This window comes from Ovis canadensis, chromosome X (assembly GCF_042477335.2).
Source record: "Ovis canadensis isolate MfBH-ARS-UI-01 breed Bighorn chromosome X, ARS-UI_OviCan_v2, whole genome shotgun sequence".
In the NCBI taxonomy this organism is placed as follows: Eukaryota; Metazoa; Chordata; class Mammalia; order Artiodactyla; family Bovidae; genus Ovis; species Ovis canadensis.
The window spans coordinates 97,168,789-97,186,271 of NC_091727.1; the positions used below are offsets into that span (position 1 = coordinate 97,168,789).

The 17,483-nt window shown below is 39.1% G+C and overlaps 1 protein-coding gene across 11 annotated transcripts in view; it reads left to right on the forward strand.

The window, feature by feature from the left end:
• The window catches only part of ATP11C (ATPase phospholipid transporting 11C), a 173,789-nt gene that overhangs the window by 117,083 nt on the left and 39,223 nt on the right, over positions 1-17,483 (forward strand). For all 11 annotated transcript variants that reach the window (XM_070290646.1, XM_070290638.1, XM_070290639.1 and 8 more), the window contains 7 exons: positions 1,816-1,889; positions 3,777-3,880; positions 4,337-4,518; positions 5,885-6,148; positions 9,803-9,977; positions 14,413-14,515; positions 16,143-16,288. In XM_070290646.1, coding sequence (XP_070146747.1) covers positions 1,816-1,889; positions 3,777-3,880; positions 4,337-4,518; positions 5,885-6,148; positions 9,803-9,977; positions 14,413-14,515; positions 16,143-16,288 — 1,048 coding nt within the window. The remainder of the gene's footprint in view (positions 1-1,815; positions 1,890-3,776; positions 3,881-4,336; positions 4,519-5,884; positions 6,149-9,802; positions 9,978-14,412; positions 14,516-16,142; positions 16,289-17,483) is intronic.

Consider the following 17,483-nt stretch of genomic DNA (forward strand, 5'->3'; position numbering starts at 1 on the left):
TCTGCTGTCTAGAACCTAATGAATCATTTTGGGATTACACGCCCTGCCAATCATAATAGCTTTGGTGTCAGAAACTTTTCTCTTATTCTAGATACTTGTGTGTGAGCCCCAGGGCAAATACTCTGATGTAGTAGTAAGCTCCACATTTCCTTTTTTTTTTTTCTTTTTGCCACAGAGATCCCAACAAACAAATCCACCTTGCCTTAATAACAGGTTTTAATTAGGTCCTCTGATTAATTTTATATCCTTTATAAGAACTTGAAATATAATTATCTGACTTTCATTCTGACTCCTAGCATCTCCTGAGACCCATCTCATAAACCTGTAACACATGTAAGTTTGCTGGGGAATATGCCTCTTTGGAAAGGAATGTTCAAGAACCAGAGGAAGGCTCTTTGGCTTGACTGCCAGGAAGGAGCCGAGTTATTGTCAAAGTCCAGATTCTAGCCAGTTCACAACAGTACCCCCATCTGGCCAATAGCAAATGAGACATTATGCTACAAGTAAATGTCTTACACACATATTCTATATCCCCAAACCAGTGACCTGCTCACTCCCATCAAAGACAAGCTTGGTAGTAAATACTTTTAAATCAGATAGTTGTATATAAGTTATTTATTTTCAAGAAACTATTTCCACACATTTCTCAAATAACTCTTATTTTTCTTCATTTCATCTACTGTATAGCTTATTCTCAAATAACTCTTATTTTTCTTCATTTCATCTACTGTACAGCTTAGCCAGTGCAACGCAGAGCTGATCATATCATTCCACTCTTTATACCCTTCAATGGATTACTATTGCCCTTAGGATGAAATCCCAAGTATCTGCAATGGCCCACAGTGTTGTCAGGTCCTAACCCCTGCCTACTTCTCTTGCTGCTCCCCTATCAACTAGATCTCAGCCTTATGTGGACTATTGTCAGTCTCGCCATGGGCCATGTGCTCTCATGTTGCTCTGCCTTTACACATGCTCTTCACTATACTCAGAGTGCCATGATATCCTTTTTCCATCATGTCACTGCTATAAAACACAGCTCAGGCAAAACCACCTCCAGGAGGCCTTCCTTCTGTGCTCCTACATCTCCTCTGTGTGTTCCTTTACTTCAGTATTTTGAAGACTAGGAGGTAGTCATTTCATTAACCTCTGCCTCCCTTATCATGGGCTTTCCTGGTAGTTCAGATGGTAAAGAGTCTGCCTGCAATGCAGGAGACCTGGGTCTGATCCCTAGGTCAGGAAGATCCCTTAGCGGAGGGCATGGCAACTCACTCCAGTATTCGTGCCTGGAGAATTCATGGACACAGGAGCCTGGTGGGCTGCGGTCTGTAAGGTTGCAAAGAGTCGAACACAACTGAGCAACTAACTCACACACACATCCTTATCATATGATAAGCTCCTTAAGAGAAGATTCATATATCTTCTCCAGCATCTGTCACTGTGCCCGACACATAGTAGGCATTCCGTAGATGATTAAAACAAGTGGCAGGATGGCACTATTTCTAGATAGCCTCTAGATATGGCTTGGTGGGACAGCTCTTTGTACCTCATTCCTATGCAGTCACTCTCTCCTTACTATTTTAAGTCATATAATGAGAAGGTATAGATACCCCTTAACCACTGCTGGTATTCTCTGACATCATGTTCCAAGTGCAGAGAAATTCCAAAGACACAATGGAAAGTACCCATTGTGCACACAAGCAGCAACCCTTAATCCAAGAGGAAAGCTCTGTTAATGTAAGATGTTTTCTGTTGTGTTTTTTTTTCCCCAGTGTGGCCTTAGTATTTCACTTTTCTCACTTTTTTTTTCTATTAAAGGTATGAACTTCTTCACACCTTGAACTTTGATTCTGTCCGCCGTCGTATGAGTGTAATTGTGAAGACTCAATCAGGTATGCATATTTAAGACTTGACTTTTTCTCTCTTTCCATTTGTAGATTTGTTGATCAACTACTTCAAGAGAGAAAAACATTTCATGTAGTAGTGTTTGATTACTTAAAGCTCTTGTATATCACTGAATGTATTTACGTAAGCACCTGTTCAGCTTGTCAAAGTATCAGTGGCAGAACCCCTAGTATGACAATATATGAATTTTCTTGGGAAGTGAGCTCCACTTCTCAGTCTTGGATATCCAAACAGGAACAGAAAGGGTGACTTTTTTTTTTTTTTTTTACAGTTCAGGGTACTGAACAATCACCACCAGTGTCTACCTGTGGCAGGCCGCTACAACTGCATGGTTTGCTATTACTAGCAGTAGTTTTGAGTGTAGAGAGTTGTTGGTTCTCCCTCCCTGACCATCCTAACTCCCCAGTGCTTTACACTTTCTGGGAGCAGGTGAGCCAGAGATGACCAAGGCCCCACTACTGGGAAAGGGCACGTGATTTACTCTAGCACCTGGGCTCTTTGTTTCACACAATAGAGAAGCTTGCCCTTTGCAGGGGAACCAGTGCCATCCTTTCAGGGTTCACCCATGTTCTTAGGAGAAGCCATGGTGGCTGTGATGCCTTCTGCTCAGATTCAGCAATACCCATGGGGTAGCATTGCTGCTTCATTTGTGGGCTCAGATTCCTCTGTGTAAGTGTGTGTCTGTGTGTATCTCTGTATGTATGTCTCTGGGTGGTTTTTCAAAATATTCTTGATTTATTTCCTATTAATTAACTTTCAGGATTAAATCTGTTGAAAATTTCTTAATATGAGAATGGGAAGATATAGACAGACCGTTGAGGGACTGTCTTATTCATACTTTGTGGTGTGACTGCAAAGTTACAACGTTGATTTCATTATATGTGAATGTGGAATTTGTTCTATGACTTTTAAACATACCATCAATATGCGAGAGAAGTTTCTTTTAATATTTATTTATTTATTTGGCTGCATCAGGTCTTGCTGCATCAATTACAGCACATAGGCTCTTCATTGTGGTGTATGGGCTTAGTTGCTCCACCACATGTGGGATCTTACTTCCAAGACTAGGGATTGAACCTGCATCCCCTGTATTGGAAGGCAGATTCTAAACCACTTGATCACCAGGGAGGCCCCTGTGAGAGAAATTTAAAAAAAAAAAAAAAACAACACCTAACGTGTGGAATTCTTGTTTTTACCTGTACTTATGCATGTCTACATTCTATTGCAGATGGTGAGATGTCTGAGGAAGTGGTCTCCCAAGGCCCTTGACCTCAGAGCTACCATTTTTTTTCACTTCTTGAACTTAGCACTTTGCCTTATAAGGTTGGAATCTCATTCTTAAAGGTCAACTGTCTATGCTCCTGGGTACACAGACTGGTATAAAGCTATATTTATAATAGCATTCTACGGAGCAATTCTCCAGTTTCCAGTGAAAATCAGCAAGCTACTGCTAAAAGCTAACATGTATAGACTTTGAAAATGATTTTTTCTTGTTTGAGCTTGAGTTTGCTCCTTGACATCTGTAGATGCTACATGTGGCTTTTAGACCGTGGTTGACAGCATCCTCATAGTGAATTTAGTCAGATGCAGCTCCTTGACACAAGTGATTCACTCACAGGGTATATCTTTTAACAGAGGTGCATACTGTAAACTCTGGGGTATTAGTTGTGTCCTTATTGGTCCTCAGAGGTGGTGGATGTTGTCCTTACAGAGTGAAGGTCAAGATGTCTGTTTCAAGTTGGGTAAACATTCCAAGGCAGTCTCAGGATACACAGCTGCTGGGAGGGAGAAGCTACCGTAATAGTTACCTGTTATGAAAATCCCAATATCAATCTAACTCTAAGTAAGTCAAGTACTCTGATTCTTTATTTTAGGAGACATACTTCTCTTTTGTAAGGGAGCCGACTCAGCAGTTTTCCCCAGGGTGCAAAATCATGAAATCGACTTAATTAAAGTCCATGTGGAACATAATGCAATGGTGAGCCTGCACCCCACCCCTCAATAGAGAGAAGGAGAACTGCTAGAGATGACTATGTCTGTGGATTGCTATATAAAGGACAATTTAAATGAATTTTAGCTTATTTTTATGGTCTATTTTTGTATTGGGGGATTTTGTAATATTATTTTCCTTATTTTAATATAAAACATCCTGGAGCAAGTTTCTGTTCAAAATTTGCAGCCTTTGAAGACTTTTCAAGAATCTTTGTTTTATGTTCTGCTTTTGTGTTTTTTTTAAACCCAAGAGGTATTATTTTGTTATTCTGAACCCAGTTGAATGTTAACCTAATGCAATCTGTTTTTTCTCCCTTTTTTAACTGAAAAGGAAATTAGTCAGAATGGTTTTTTTTGGTATGATAAAGCAAGAGTATTGAAAGAGTGTATTTTGTTTGTTTTTGTTATTTGGATAACTAGAGATCTCCTACTTTGCTTCTAGGAGGGGTATCGGACACTTTGTATAGCCTTCAAAGAAATTGCTCCAGATGATTATGAAAGAGTTAACAGACAGCTCATAGAGGCAAAAATGGCCTTACAAGACAGAGAAGAAAAAATGGAAAAGGTTTTCGATGAGATTGAGACAGACATGCATTTAATTGGAGCCACTGCAGTGGAAGACAAGTAACTAGAAAATGATACTCTTGTTATTTTAATGACCAATCATTTAGAGTAGTATCTGTCCAGATTGGTTATTTATTCTCAAGCTTTGAAATCTTTGTTTTAGCTTTGTCTGTACACCAGGTTTTGAACTGTTTGTGGAAATAATTTTTGAGTTAAGTATTTGTGACTTAGAAGAATATGAATCTGTCATCTCTAAGCTCTTTTGAGTACTTCCTATGCCATCCCTTCATTTATACAGTTATTTATGAAGTAGTCTTACTATGTGTAGGAAGTTTTATGCTAGAGGTATCATTCAGTTGGTGTTTGGTAGAATCGATATGATTTTGACAGACATATGTGCAGAAGGGAAATTCAAGGTAGAGCAAGCAACATGAGAACTCATTGTAACCAAGTTTAACAGACTAGAGCACATTTTTAAAATAATTGGCTCTGCTAGATATGATTATAGGGCTCCAAAATTGATCTGCTTAAAAAATATGTTTTAGATTCTATTTTGGGAGTTTTCTGGAAGTAATGAATGTGAATTATCAGGCTTAACCCAAACACAAAGTTATAAACATAGATTCAGCTATGTTGGAAGGTTCTAATAGAATTCATACAGTCTAATTTCACTGTTGGGCTTCCCTGGTGGCTCAGTGGTAAAGAATCGGCCTGCCAATGCAGGAGATACAGGTTCAATCCCTGGGTCAGGAAGATCCCCTGGAGGAGGAAATGGCAACCCACTTGAGTATTCTTGCCTGGGAAATCCCATGGACAGAGGAGCCTGGTTGGCTACAGTCCATGGGGTCACAAAGAGTCAGACCAACTTGCCAACTAAACAACAATTTCATTGTTATTCTATAGCCAGAAGGAATACAAAGTATCCTTCTTCTGTCCTTCCCTTTCAGAATTATGCTTAAATTGTCTTTTAGAATGTTTGTCTTTCAAGGTCCTCAGGGATGGGAATTTGCTGACTTCTCTCAGTATCTCATTAGGATGTCTGGCCCTTCCAGTTTTGAACCACATTAAATATTTGTAGACAACATAATGAAATATGCTAAAGTGTCAATGAGTAAGACCATTTGGTGAGATTCTGAACTTTTTAGCTAAGAGTGATGATTCTTATTTCTGTCATTAGATACCAGTTACCTCAAGAGAGGTCATGAACTTTCAAAACCTCATTGTCTGAAATGTACTTTAATAAGTAAAATTATGCCAACAAGAATATGCTTAGAAAGGGTAGAGGATATATAAGAAAAGTAACTATTAAAACATGTCAAGATTCCAAAATTGCTATGAATTATAAGAATATTCTCTTTAACAAGCCTTCTTGCAGAATCTGTGTCAGGAATTTTCAAAGATAACAAGGTTTCCTTTGTGTTCCCAGGCTACAAGATCAAGCTGCTGAGACCATTGAAGCCCTGCATGCCGCAGGTCTGAAAGTCTGGGTGCTTACTGGCGACAAGATGGAGACTGCAAAATCCACCTGCTATGCCTGCCGCCTTTTCCAAACCAACACCGAGCTCTTGGAACTGACCACCAAGACGATTGAAGAAAGTGAAAGGAAAGAGGATCGATTACATGAGTTGTTGACTGAATATCGTAAGAAGCTGCTGCGTGAATTTCCTAAAAGTACTAGAAGCCTTAAAAAGTAAGAAAGTGCATCAATTTGTCATATTTAGACCTTGGTACAGATGTAAACCACAGCTACTTATGCAGAAAGCTCTGTTTTCTCTAATTTATCATTGGTTGGTTGTAGGTGGTTTATCCCTGTGAGTTAGAACCTTCCCTGAGGACTTGGCTAATGGCCTATTTGAGATTATTTGGCACTTTCCACTTCATGTTTCTGTTTTTAAAAAAACCTACACTTCTTGAGCTTTAGAAAAGTGGTTCATTTTCTAAATATTTAGGGTCTGGGTATTTCGCATTGATATCCTGGCCTGGTCCATGTTAAGAAAAAATATCCCTTTTCATGGTCTCTTAAATTGAATGTAATAAAGTCAGTCTCTGTAACAGTTTCTGTGCAGGTTGAGGTCCTGGAGCCATTTTCTATGTGAATTTTTATGCTTCAAAGGAGACCAAACACTTGATAGCATAGCCACTCGACTGCTTTCAACAAGCTGCTTAGGAAGAACTTGTAGAACCTAGGGTTCTCAAGGAAAGGCACTGATCCACAATAATTCAATACCCAGAAATACATTGACCATGACTTAGGTTTGTCTAAACCAATTACTGGAATTTACCTTGGCCATAAGCAAATCGATTTCCTCTTCTAAATCCAAAGACCCCTAGGTAATACTATTTTACATTTCTTAAGCACACTCTTTGTTCCAGGAACAGCATTAAGCACTTTAAATTATTCTCATTTAATCTTCACAACAACCCAGTAACAACTAATTTTCTTCATGTTAAAAATAGGGAAACTAAGGCTCAGAGAGATGAAGTGACTTATTCGAGGTAACACAGCTAATAAGATGTAGAACAGGTCTATCCAATTCCAGATCCTATGCTTTTAACAACTCTGCTGTATCTCTGTCCTCATCTGTAGGGTTTTCACAGGCTTTAAAAATGAACAACCCACATTCATGAGGTGATGGCCAATTTTAAAACAGCTGTTGTTCTTCTGTTACTTGGACATGAGTGAGAGTAAACAGGTTTTTATTAATTGTCTGTGATAAATGTTTCCTTCTTTTAGCCAAATGGTACTTATTAAGGCAGTCCAGATTACATGTTTTACTTGTGCATTTATCTTAATCTGCTCAGGCCATCATAACAAAATACCACAGAGCGGGGGGCTTAAACAATAGAAACTTACTTCTTGCATTTCTGAAGGCCAGAAGTCTGCGATCAGGGTGCCAACATGGCTAAGTTCTGGTGAGGTTCCCCCTGCCTGACTTGTAGAAAGTGGGCTGTATCCTTTCTTAGCTGAGAGGAAGCTCTGTTATCTCTTCCCCTTCTTATAAGGATATTGATTCCATCATGAGGGCCCCACCCTCACAACTTCATCTAGACCTATCTATCTCACAAAGGCCTCATTTCCAAATACCCTCACCCTGAGGGTTAGGGATTCAACATGGGACTTCATGAGAGACACAGTTAAATCTGCAGCACCATTCAGCAGCTCTTGGGCACTTGTGTAAAAGCCAGGGCTTATGGAAAATTGAACTCGCCATCTCAAAACATTTCCTCTTCCTCATTCATCTGCAGTTTGGTGAAGTCTTCCCCAAGTTACACAAACATGAGACACAGAATCCCTTTGGCCAACTTCTGCTCCTTTGTCTCTTCCATTGCAAATCCGCCCCCAAGCCCTACCCATGTTCTCACTCTCTCCACTGGAGCTTTATCAGATTCCTAGTAATTTGTGCCTTAAAGCACTCTGCCCAATGACTGGTCCTTAGGTGTAAAGCACTGCCCATATCATAACCCTGCTCAGAAACCTTTAGTGGGTCTCCATTACCCACAGAATTAGGTCATATCAAAGACCCCAGGTGACCTTTTCAACTTATTTTCCTAGTGTACCACACATACTGGAGAAATGGCAACCCACTCCAGTATTCTTGCCTTGGAAAATCCCATGGACAGAGGAGCCTGGTGGGCTATGGTCCATGGGGTCACAAAGAATCAGACACAACTAAAGAAACTTAACACACACACCATACATTCATTCTCTCTTTCTTCACCTCTTTCTGTCCTCTCAAGTTCCATTTTAGATGTCATACCTCATAAAGAACCCATCGTTCTTTCCTGGTGTGTATTTATTCTCCCAATCACTGGATATTAACCTTTTTAAAAATTATTTTATTTTATATTGGAGTACAATTGATTAACAGTATTGTGTTAGTTTCAGGTATATAGCAAAGTGATTCAGTTATATATGTATCTATTCTTTTCAGATGTTAACCATTTATCATGTTTAGTGGGGCATTTTCTCTCATGTGTGCCTCTTTCACCCCAAGATTTTCTAGTCTCCAGGAAAAATTTAGTTAATAATTCTTTCCGTTTTTCTATATGGCTTAGTTAGAGTTGATGTTTACAGATATTGCTTGATTGATTATTGAGCCACTGTTTTCTGGACATTGTTAGCTCTGTGAGTAGGGGAGCAAAGGAATACATGATTGATATCTCTTTAATTAGTGAATAAAACATGCTCATAATAGTATGAAACAAAATATGGAAGGAAGGAATGATGAGGCATATTAGGCTCTCACTACTCATAGTCTGTAAAACAGCAGCTCTTTAAACAGTAAACTTTGAGAAGCATAACATTAGACGAATGAATCTGTAATGATAAGACCCTGCTGCGTTTAACACTTCTGCAGCGATTCTCAAATGGCATCCAAGATTGCCTGAGCAGAAATTGATTAATTGCTGGTTTTTTCATAATTGCAAAAAAAATGAAATGTTAATTGGTAGCATTTTTTCAGTTATGTTTTCCCTCCATATGGTTTTCTTAAATAGTTGGCACCCATTATATTTGTCTTTCCTGGCAACTAATACTGCTCAGTCCTGGCTATGTATGCAAATAACCTATGGAGCCTTTTAGAATACGCCTATATATTGGATTGGCCAAAATGTCCATTTGGGTTTTTCCATGTTATGAATGAACCTATTCTGGATAAACCCAGGTGAACTTTTTGGCCAACCCAGTCTAACCAAGCTCTGTCCAAGATACTCAGATTTAATTTGTCTGTGGATAAACCTAAGACATGGGCTTTTTAAAAAGCTGCCTACGTGACTCTAATGGGAAAGCTATGGTTGAAAATCACTAATCTAGTATAAAATGATACTTATTTAAAGAACATAAATTATTATATGGAACTCTTTAATGAACACTTTGTCTTTTTGGTAGTCTGTCATATTTGAGAAGCCAGATCTATTGATAGGTTTTGTCAGTCAGGCAAAAATGTTAAGAATATCTTCTGTGATTTGTATACCCCAAAGCCGTTTTGTCTTTTCCCTGCATCGTTCAGTTTTCAGATTGACTAATGATTTGTCTTCATATCAGAGTTTTACTGATTGAACTGTAATTTCCAAAATTCATTTTGAGTTTCTTATATGGAGACTGGCTGCTAGATTTTCATTATTTTTATATTTAGAACTTAGTGACTTCTATCTGGGCAACTTGAGCCTCAAAGATGTGATAGAAAGTCTCTATTGTGCCATTAATAGAAATGGTTGCTTCTTCAGAATTCACAGGTCCAGGAACCAGATTGACGATAAAGTCTGCTTTTTGTGGTTTTTTTCAAGTTCCTAAAAAGCAATGTGTAGTAGATTCAAATATATTTGCATTATTTTTCTTTTTCAGAGCATGGACAGAACATCAGGAATACGGATTAATCATTGATGGCTCCACTCTGTCTCTTATATTAAACTCTAGTCAAGACTCTGGTTCTAACAATTACAAAAGCATTTTCCTACAGATCTGCATGAAGTGCACAGCAGTGCTCTGCTGTCGGATGGCCCCATTACAGAAAGCCCAGGTAACTGGATATTAGTTGATGTTCCATCCTGGGTACTTCTGTACACATACATACAAATGATCACTTTTAATTCTCTTCAAAGGGCCCTGAGTACCTTATTATATCTTCCCTGACCTCTTCCTCTGTGTGGTCCAACTCAGGAGCCTTCCCGCCAATTTGAATTAAACCTGTGCTGCACCTTGTTGTCCCCTCAAGCTGTCTGTCCAGTTGCCCACCTTCCAAACTTCTCTAATGAGTGCTTGGTGCCTGCTGCCTTCATCCCACTACTCCTGGCTCCACTGTTCCATTTGCTCCATGCATACTTTCTTCCCATGTTAGTCTGTAGAATCTCTTGGAGGAGAGCAGCAAACTCCTTGCCGAATCCGTTGCACTGTCTTCCATTTTCTCCTCCTTTCTCTACTGCAGTTGACACTGCAATTATGTCCCTGTTTAAACTCTCCTCCCTTGGTTTCTATGATAGTCCACAGTCCTCTTTTTTTTCCATCTTGACAACATGGTGTTTTTTTGTTTCATCCTTGGTTTTCTCCCTGATTATTAGGTTTTTCTGGGGCTATGTCTTCTATCTGCTTTTCACTTAAATCCTATCTTTGGATAAGCACATCCTTTTCTATGACTCGACTGACTTGTCCTTTTTGTTAAATCACATATTTCTAGCTGCCTGCTAGACGGCTCTATGTGGACTCCCTCTGTAACATTAAATTCTAGTATCCAAGACAGATATTTATAATTTTCTCCTTCAGGCCAGTTTGGGTTACCCTTTTTCTTTATTATTCCTGTCACCAGTGACATTTTTCTTTTGCTCCCCAAGTCTCCAAACTGCCTTTGACCCTTTTCTTCTCACTCACTCCATATAATCACCATGTCCTGTTGTTCCTACCTTTTGTCATAGCTCTCATTTTGGTGCCATCTTCTTAAACCTTTTGTCTCCATCTTAGTGCAAGCAAGCCCTTAGGACTTTATACACAGAGTGTTTCATTTAATCTTACTAATCCCCTTGCTTTTGCCCTTCCCCCTTCCATATCTTTCCCCATACTCCCAAATTAATCTTGTTAAAAGTGTCCTTCCAACATATATTCTTGCTCAGAACCTTTCAGTAGTTTCCTAGTCCCTTAGGATGAAGGGCAGATGACTCAGTATGGCAGCCACCCCTGTGAACCCTTTCCATGTGTCTGTACACACTTTGAGTCCACCATCACTCCCACATCCAGCGTGAATCCTCCACTCCTATTGGCTGTTCCCCTTTTGTGTCCCTTCCCATGTGCCATGCTCACGCCAACTTCCAGGACTTCCCTCATATCATTTCCTCATCTGGAATTGTCTGAATTCCTCTTGACCTAACAAAAATTATATTCCTAACAAAACCCAGTGCAGAGGCCACCCACTATGTGCTGTCTTTTCCAGCTCCTCCAGCTTGCATTAATCTGCTTCACCTTGCCTCCTTGTACTCACTGCATCTCTGGAACCTTAGAGTGTCAGGTATACAACTTTTCACTTCTGTGTACACTGTATTCTTTTATATGCATTGGTCTTGCTTCTTCCCATCCCTTAGCTGCTTGCTCTAGACCCAGGGGCTGGTGCTGTGTCTTTGGCTTCTCCTTCACAGACTTCGCCCCTACCTTGCACAGGCATGTGCATGCACCCAGCCTATCCTAATTGAGGGAATCGTCTCTCCCTACCTTCTTACTTACAGTTTCTACTGCAATCATATGCTCTTCTTTCTTCAAGCTTCAGAGCCTCTGTTAGCCCCAGCTGGGGAAGCAGATCCTATCAGAACAATATCCATAGAAATCTTTTCCTCTAATCAAAGGTAATACCTCTTTCCTTTTTATTTTCCCCCTACATTCATTGTCTGCTGCTCAGATTGGTCACCTGGGTTTTGACTGCTCCACTGCCCAGGCCAGTATCTGAAATCCTAACACCATGCTGCTTCTCCCACCCAGAACATGGAGCCCCACCCCTGCTGTCGTTCAGTCCGTAGTCTCTTTTATTTCTCTCACTATCATCACCTCTTCCAGAATATCACCTACCATCTACTATCATCTACTCATAGGTGTTTTTCAAATCACTTCTCCAATCCCAGTCTTTGGAGTTCCACTTGATTTCTCTAGTTGCTTAGTGAATACGTTTTCTTGGGTGTGTCATTATCACCTCAGTTCAACCTTCTCTAGAGTCCAGTTGTCATTTTCGTTGTCTTTTTTTACAAGTGTTACTGAGCACACTGTACTTCTAGATCTGTATGTTAACGTCCCCTCTGCTTTAACCTTCCGTGTGCTCTCAGTCACCAAATTCTGACCATTTTCTAGTACATTGTCTTTTCCATCTCTTTCCATTAGCTTCCAGGTCCAGGACTTTAACAGCTCATTGAACTCCATGTCGACTAACTTCTTTCTTAGCCTGCAGTCTAGCCTTTTCTTCTCATTTCTCCTTTCTCATGCACTCTGTTACCACTTTTATAATATGGCCCCATATTATATTATCTACCTGTCCATGTCCCCTTTATGAAAACTCAATTGGTCTGGTCAAATCAGACCCATTTTCTGAGCATATATTGGACTTAACTGTCAGTATGCCTTAGATTGTGCTCTTCCCTTTCCCTGGAATACTCCTCCAAACCCTTTTCCCCATCCATGCATATATTACCAGTCCTTTATGGTTTAGATCAACCCACGCTTCCTTCTATAAAATCGTTTCTCATCATTCTGGCCTGTAGTGTCCTCTCCCTTCTCTGACATCATAGGCCTTCTTATGTGGACAACTTAGATGACAGTGTTATATATTCTCTTGCATAAATATTGAGTATTATTATCTTTTATTGTTAATCTGGTTCTTTGATGTTATTGTATCCATTCCCCGTTACATGCTTCCTTAGGTGTGTGACCAAGCCACATATCCTTTTTGAGGATTTGCACTTCACTTTGCACATTGTGTTGCATATAGTTATAGTAGGTCAATAAATACTTTTTAGTAAATTGATTTCTTTTTTGGTGAGGCTATCTAGAGATTGAAGAGTTCTTAATCTCGGTGACTTGGAACTTCTGGAAAAAAAAACTTGATGTTTATCTATCTAGATCTTTATGGGCTTATGGTCCATAGCAATATATCCTTTTATCTTTCTGCAACAACTGGCTTTCATCTTTTTAATCTGTATTTGCATGCACAAGCTGTCATCCTTGATAATTTTATCATCTTCCCTAGACCTTTCCTGACTGCATTTTTCTTCTTTTAGGTCATTACTGCATACAGTATAATAGGTGCAATTAGTTAAACCAGTAATGTAGCCCATTAAAAACAAGTTTACTTTTGTCTTTGACTCACTGATTATTTCTGACACTCATAAAGTTTTTAAAAAGAACCAAGTTGAGGTGAAGGATTGGGGAAAACCTGGCATTTCCTAGTAACATCATTTTTGTGTCAAATGGATTGGGCATCAGGTTTTTTTGGTGTGCAATTTAACTAAAACCTGACTGAATTTTGTTTAAAGAAAAGACTGCAGGGTGGTTTTGCCTCATAAATTATTTTTAATCTATATGGGAATGGATTTTATTTATGTTACCTGGTGAAAGCCTTTGAGAGTACAAAATTTTTGCAAGACATTATTTAACTACTTATTTACATAAGCTGTTTAAAAGCTGCTAGATTCCAAGGGGTTTTGAGGGTTGACACATAAAGCAGTCATTGGTAGGAGGACAGCCACTTACCCAATATTCTTCCCACAGTAACTCTGCCAGGAGAAGTTTTCTTTTATTCAGTACCTACCTTGAACACAGCATTGAGCTGCACTGTGCCATCAACATATCTTTAAAAGACACTCAGGGAATGATGATGCTTTATACACATCTCAGGCATCTTTCTGCAAAGGTCATCCATCACCTTTAGGGTACCCCCTTTTATAATGCAGCAACCTGTATGAGAGATCAAATCATATTGAGCACTCAAAGATTTGGTAAAGTTTAGTCGGCAGGTAGATGGAAATAAGGGTTGGGGTGCACCCAGGGGTGGTTGGAGTATCAGCAGGGAGGAGAGAGGCAGAGGTGACCAAAACCATTATCCTCTCACTGCCCACTTTTGTCCTGGTTGCCCCATGCATATTACCCTAAATCAGCTCTCTGGTCTCTACTTTCTCTCCTCACTACCTGATCTGAAAGGATATGTGAAGCAGTGACAAGAGGGGATGTGTTCTGCTCTCTAATGTGGGTAGAAGGCATGGATTAGACAGTTCATCCATTAGCAAAACCAGAAACAAGTGGGCACTGGTGTTACGTTTTGAAAAGCTGTGTTGTTCTCCCCTGAGAATTTGACGCTATTATATGCACAGACCACCTTTCTGTTTGCAAGGCATCCATTTAAAAGTGTGAATGAGGCAAATACCCCCGTGGAGTACAAGCTCACATTCTGCTTTGACCTTTTCTATACCTCTCTTGTATTTAACGTTTAGATTGTAAGAATGGTGAAGAATTTAAAAGGCAGCCCAATCACACTGTCGATAGGTGATGGTGCCAATGATGTTAGCATGATCTTGGAATCCCATGTGGGCATAGGTAAGAAACATCTAATGAGATGGCAGCTGTAAGGTATCAGTATTGCTTTTAGGTAGAGTGGTCTTATTATTCTAGAGATTGTTTTCATTGCTCATCTTGAATTTGAATTCAGGAATGATCATTGTTAATCAAATGAAGGTTCTCATCTGATCATGGAATATGCCCATGCATAAGTCCTACCCCTGGTGGGAATGTAACAATACCAGGCTGGAGGATATTATTTTATTAGCCAAGTAAACCAAATTTCTGAAACCTCTTGGCCGTGTGATTGATCATTTAGCTCTCATTTTTGCCAGCGTGCAGGAAATTTTATTGATTTTTCACCACTGGCCAGATCGCCTGCTTATGTTGCTACACTGTATCTTTTGAGGTCCTTAACTGCTTGGAACTCAGAAATGATAACTGGCTGGCTGATTTTCCTCATGCTGATATCTATGCATGGTCGTTTGGGCTGTAGTGATGAATTTACATGTTGGCATGCAACAACAGCTTATCTACGACTTCACCATTTTGCCCCCTGTTAGGTTTCTGGGAGGCAGCGATCCTAACACCCCAGCATTTTTTTGGAGGGGGAGAAATAATAGCATTATTAGTATTTTGGAGATTATTATAAAGCAGTTTGGATTCCCAAATTCTTTCCATTTGGAAGTAACCCTATTTACTGGGGAACTCTAGTTTGACTCATGGGCTACTGACCAGAAATGGCCTGAAGCCGCTTGAGCTCATGGGCTCAAGCTTGAGCATGGGCTGCTACTCAGCCTTGCAGGACATTTGATCTTGTCTAAAATGTCCATAGTGCATTTTGTCCACACAGAAAGGTCCTTGAAATTATGTTGTTTAGTCCCTAAGTCGTGTCTGACTCTCTTGTGACCCTGTAGACCGTAGCCTGCCAGGCTACTTTGTCCATGGGATTCTCCAGGCAAGAATACTGGAGTGAGTTGTCATGCCCTCCTCCAGGGGAACTCCACTTCCCTCCAGGGATTGAACCCGCATCTCCTGTATTGGCAGGTGGATTCTTTACCACAGAGCTGCCTGTGAAGCCCCCTTGAAATTTGGTGCTGTCCAGAACTGTTTGGTGTGGACCGAGTATGCTCATGGGCATTTTGGACAAGAGCAAATTTCAATGATCTTTGGTGTGAATCAGCTGGTTTATGGACATTTTGGACAGGACTAAGTGTTAGCTAACCACTGCTCAGAGTATCATTTGGTATGAGGACTTAACCATCTCATTACAACTCTTCAGTTTTGAGCTCTTAAACCATAAACCCCAGGTCTCTGAGTTGCTTTAATATAGCACCTAGTCTGGTGCCATGTATAATTAATCACTAACCAAGTACCTTCAAGATATTTTTCAGATTAAATTTTTTCCTCAGTATAATTTTTGCCTTATCATGATTAAAATAATGATTTTATTAATTGTTTTATATTTTGTTATAAATAGGTAATTGCCAATTAAACAATTTTACTTTTTATTGGTAAATCTCACCGATAAAAGCACTTTTTGCTTAAGAAAACAAAGCTGAACTATTCAATTGAACTGTACTTGTAAGCAAGAAAAACATGGAAGTAACAGATGAGGTGATTACTTACTCTATAAAAATACCCTATAGAGATTGTCTTATTTTAGGTATTAAAGGCAAGGAAGGTCGCCAAGCATCCAGGAATAGCGATTATGCGGTCCCAAAGTTTAAACATTTAAAGAAACTGCTGTTGGCTCATGGACATCTATATTATGTGAGAATCGCACACCTTGTCCAGTATTTCTTCTATAAGGTATGTGATAAAATATTTGTAATTTATGAGCGTTTAACACAGCATTGACTTAGCTTGGTTGTAGGTTTTTTTTTTTGTTCTTTTTTCATATTTCTTTTAGTGTCTTAGCCCTGAAATTTGTGGTCAGTAAAACAGAGGTGTTCTATTTAATGAATCAGAAACCAGAAATTCCTTTTAATGAAAGAGATTTGAGATGAAAAATTTTAAGTAAATTTTCTTAAAGTATAGTTTAAATACAGTACAGTGTACCCATTAAATGTTAATATCTTGATTTTGACAAATGTTTGCGCCCATGTAACTACCACCAGAATCAAATATTGACCATCTCTATCACCCCAGAAAGTTCTCTTGTGCTTTTCCAATCTTCTCCACCCTTGCACCAAACAATGACTTATCCTATTGACATTACTATATGATATATAGTAATATAAATGATATATAATATATAAATTTAGATATAATTTATGCAACATATACGTTAGGTTTACCTGTTTTAACCATGTACCAGAACTTGATCTCTTATCCTATATTCTGTTCTGTTTATTTTTTTGAAGTTTTTTCAGTTTTCATTTTGAGATAATTTCATACTTTTTAAAAGTTGCAAAATTAGTGAAATCTCGTATACTCTCTGCTCAGCTTTGCCAACTGTTAGCACCTTAGATAACACACAGCATAGTTACCAAGATCAATAAATTGATATTAATTAGCACATTATTAACTAGTCTATATACTGTATTGGAATTTTGCTAATGGTCCCACAGATATTTGTTTTGTGGTCCATCTCAGACTCATGCCTGCATTTAAGGATCCTGATCTCCTTAGTCTTCTTTAACCTGGGATAGTTCCTGTCTTTTTTGTCTTTATGATCTTAACATGTTTGAAGAATGCTGGCCATTTAGTTGAATGTCCCTCAATTTGGGTTTGTCTAATATTTGCCTGTTATTAGATTCAAGTTTGGGCACAATTACCACAGAAGCGTTATTGCAACCTGCTGAGGGCATCATATCAGGAGGATGTGTTATCAGGATGTCCCATTCATGATAATGTCAACTTTGATACATTGATTCAGATGGTGTTTTGAGGGTCTCAGGACACCTGTTTTGCTTTTGTAATTTTGTTTGAAAAGAGAACTCTCCCACTAAACCAGATACTTTATTCTGTGTTGAAATTCATTACCATCATTCATTGTTACTCA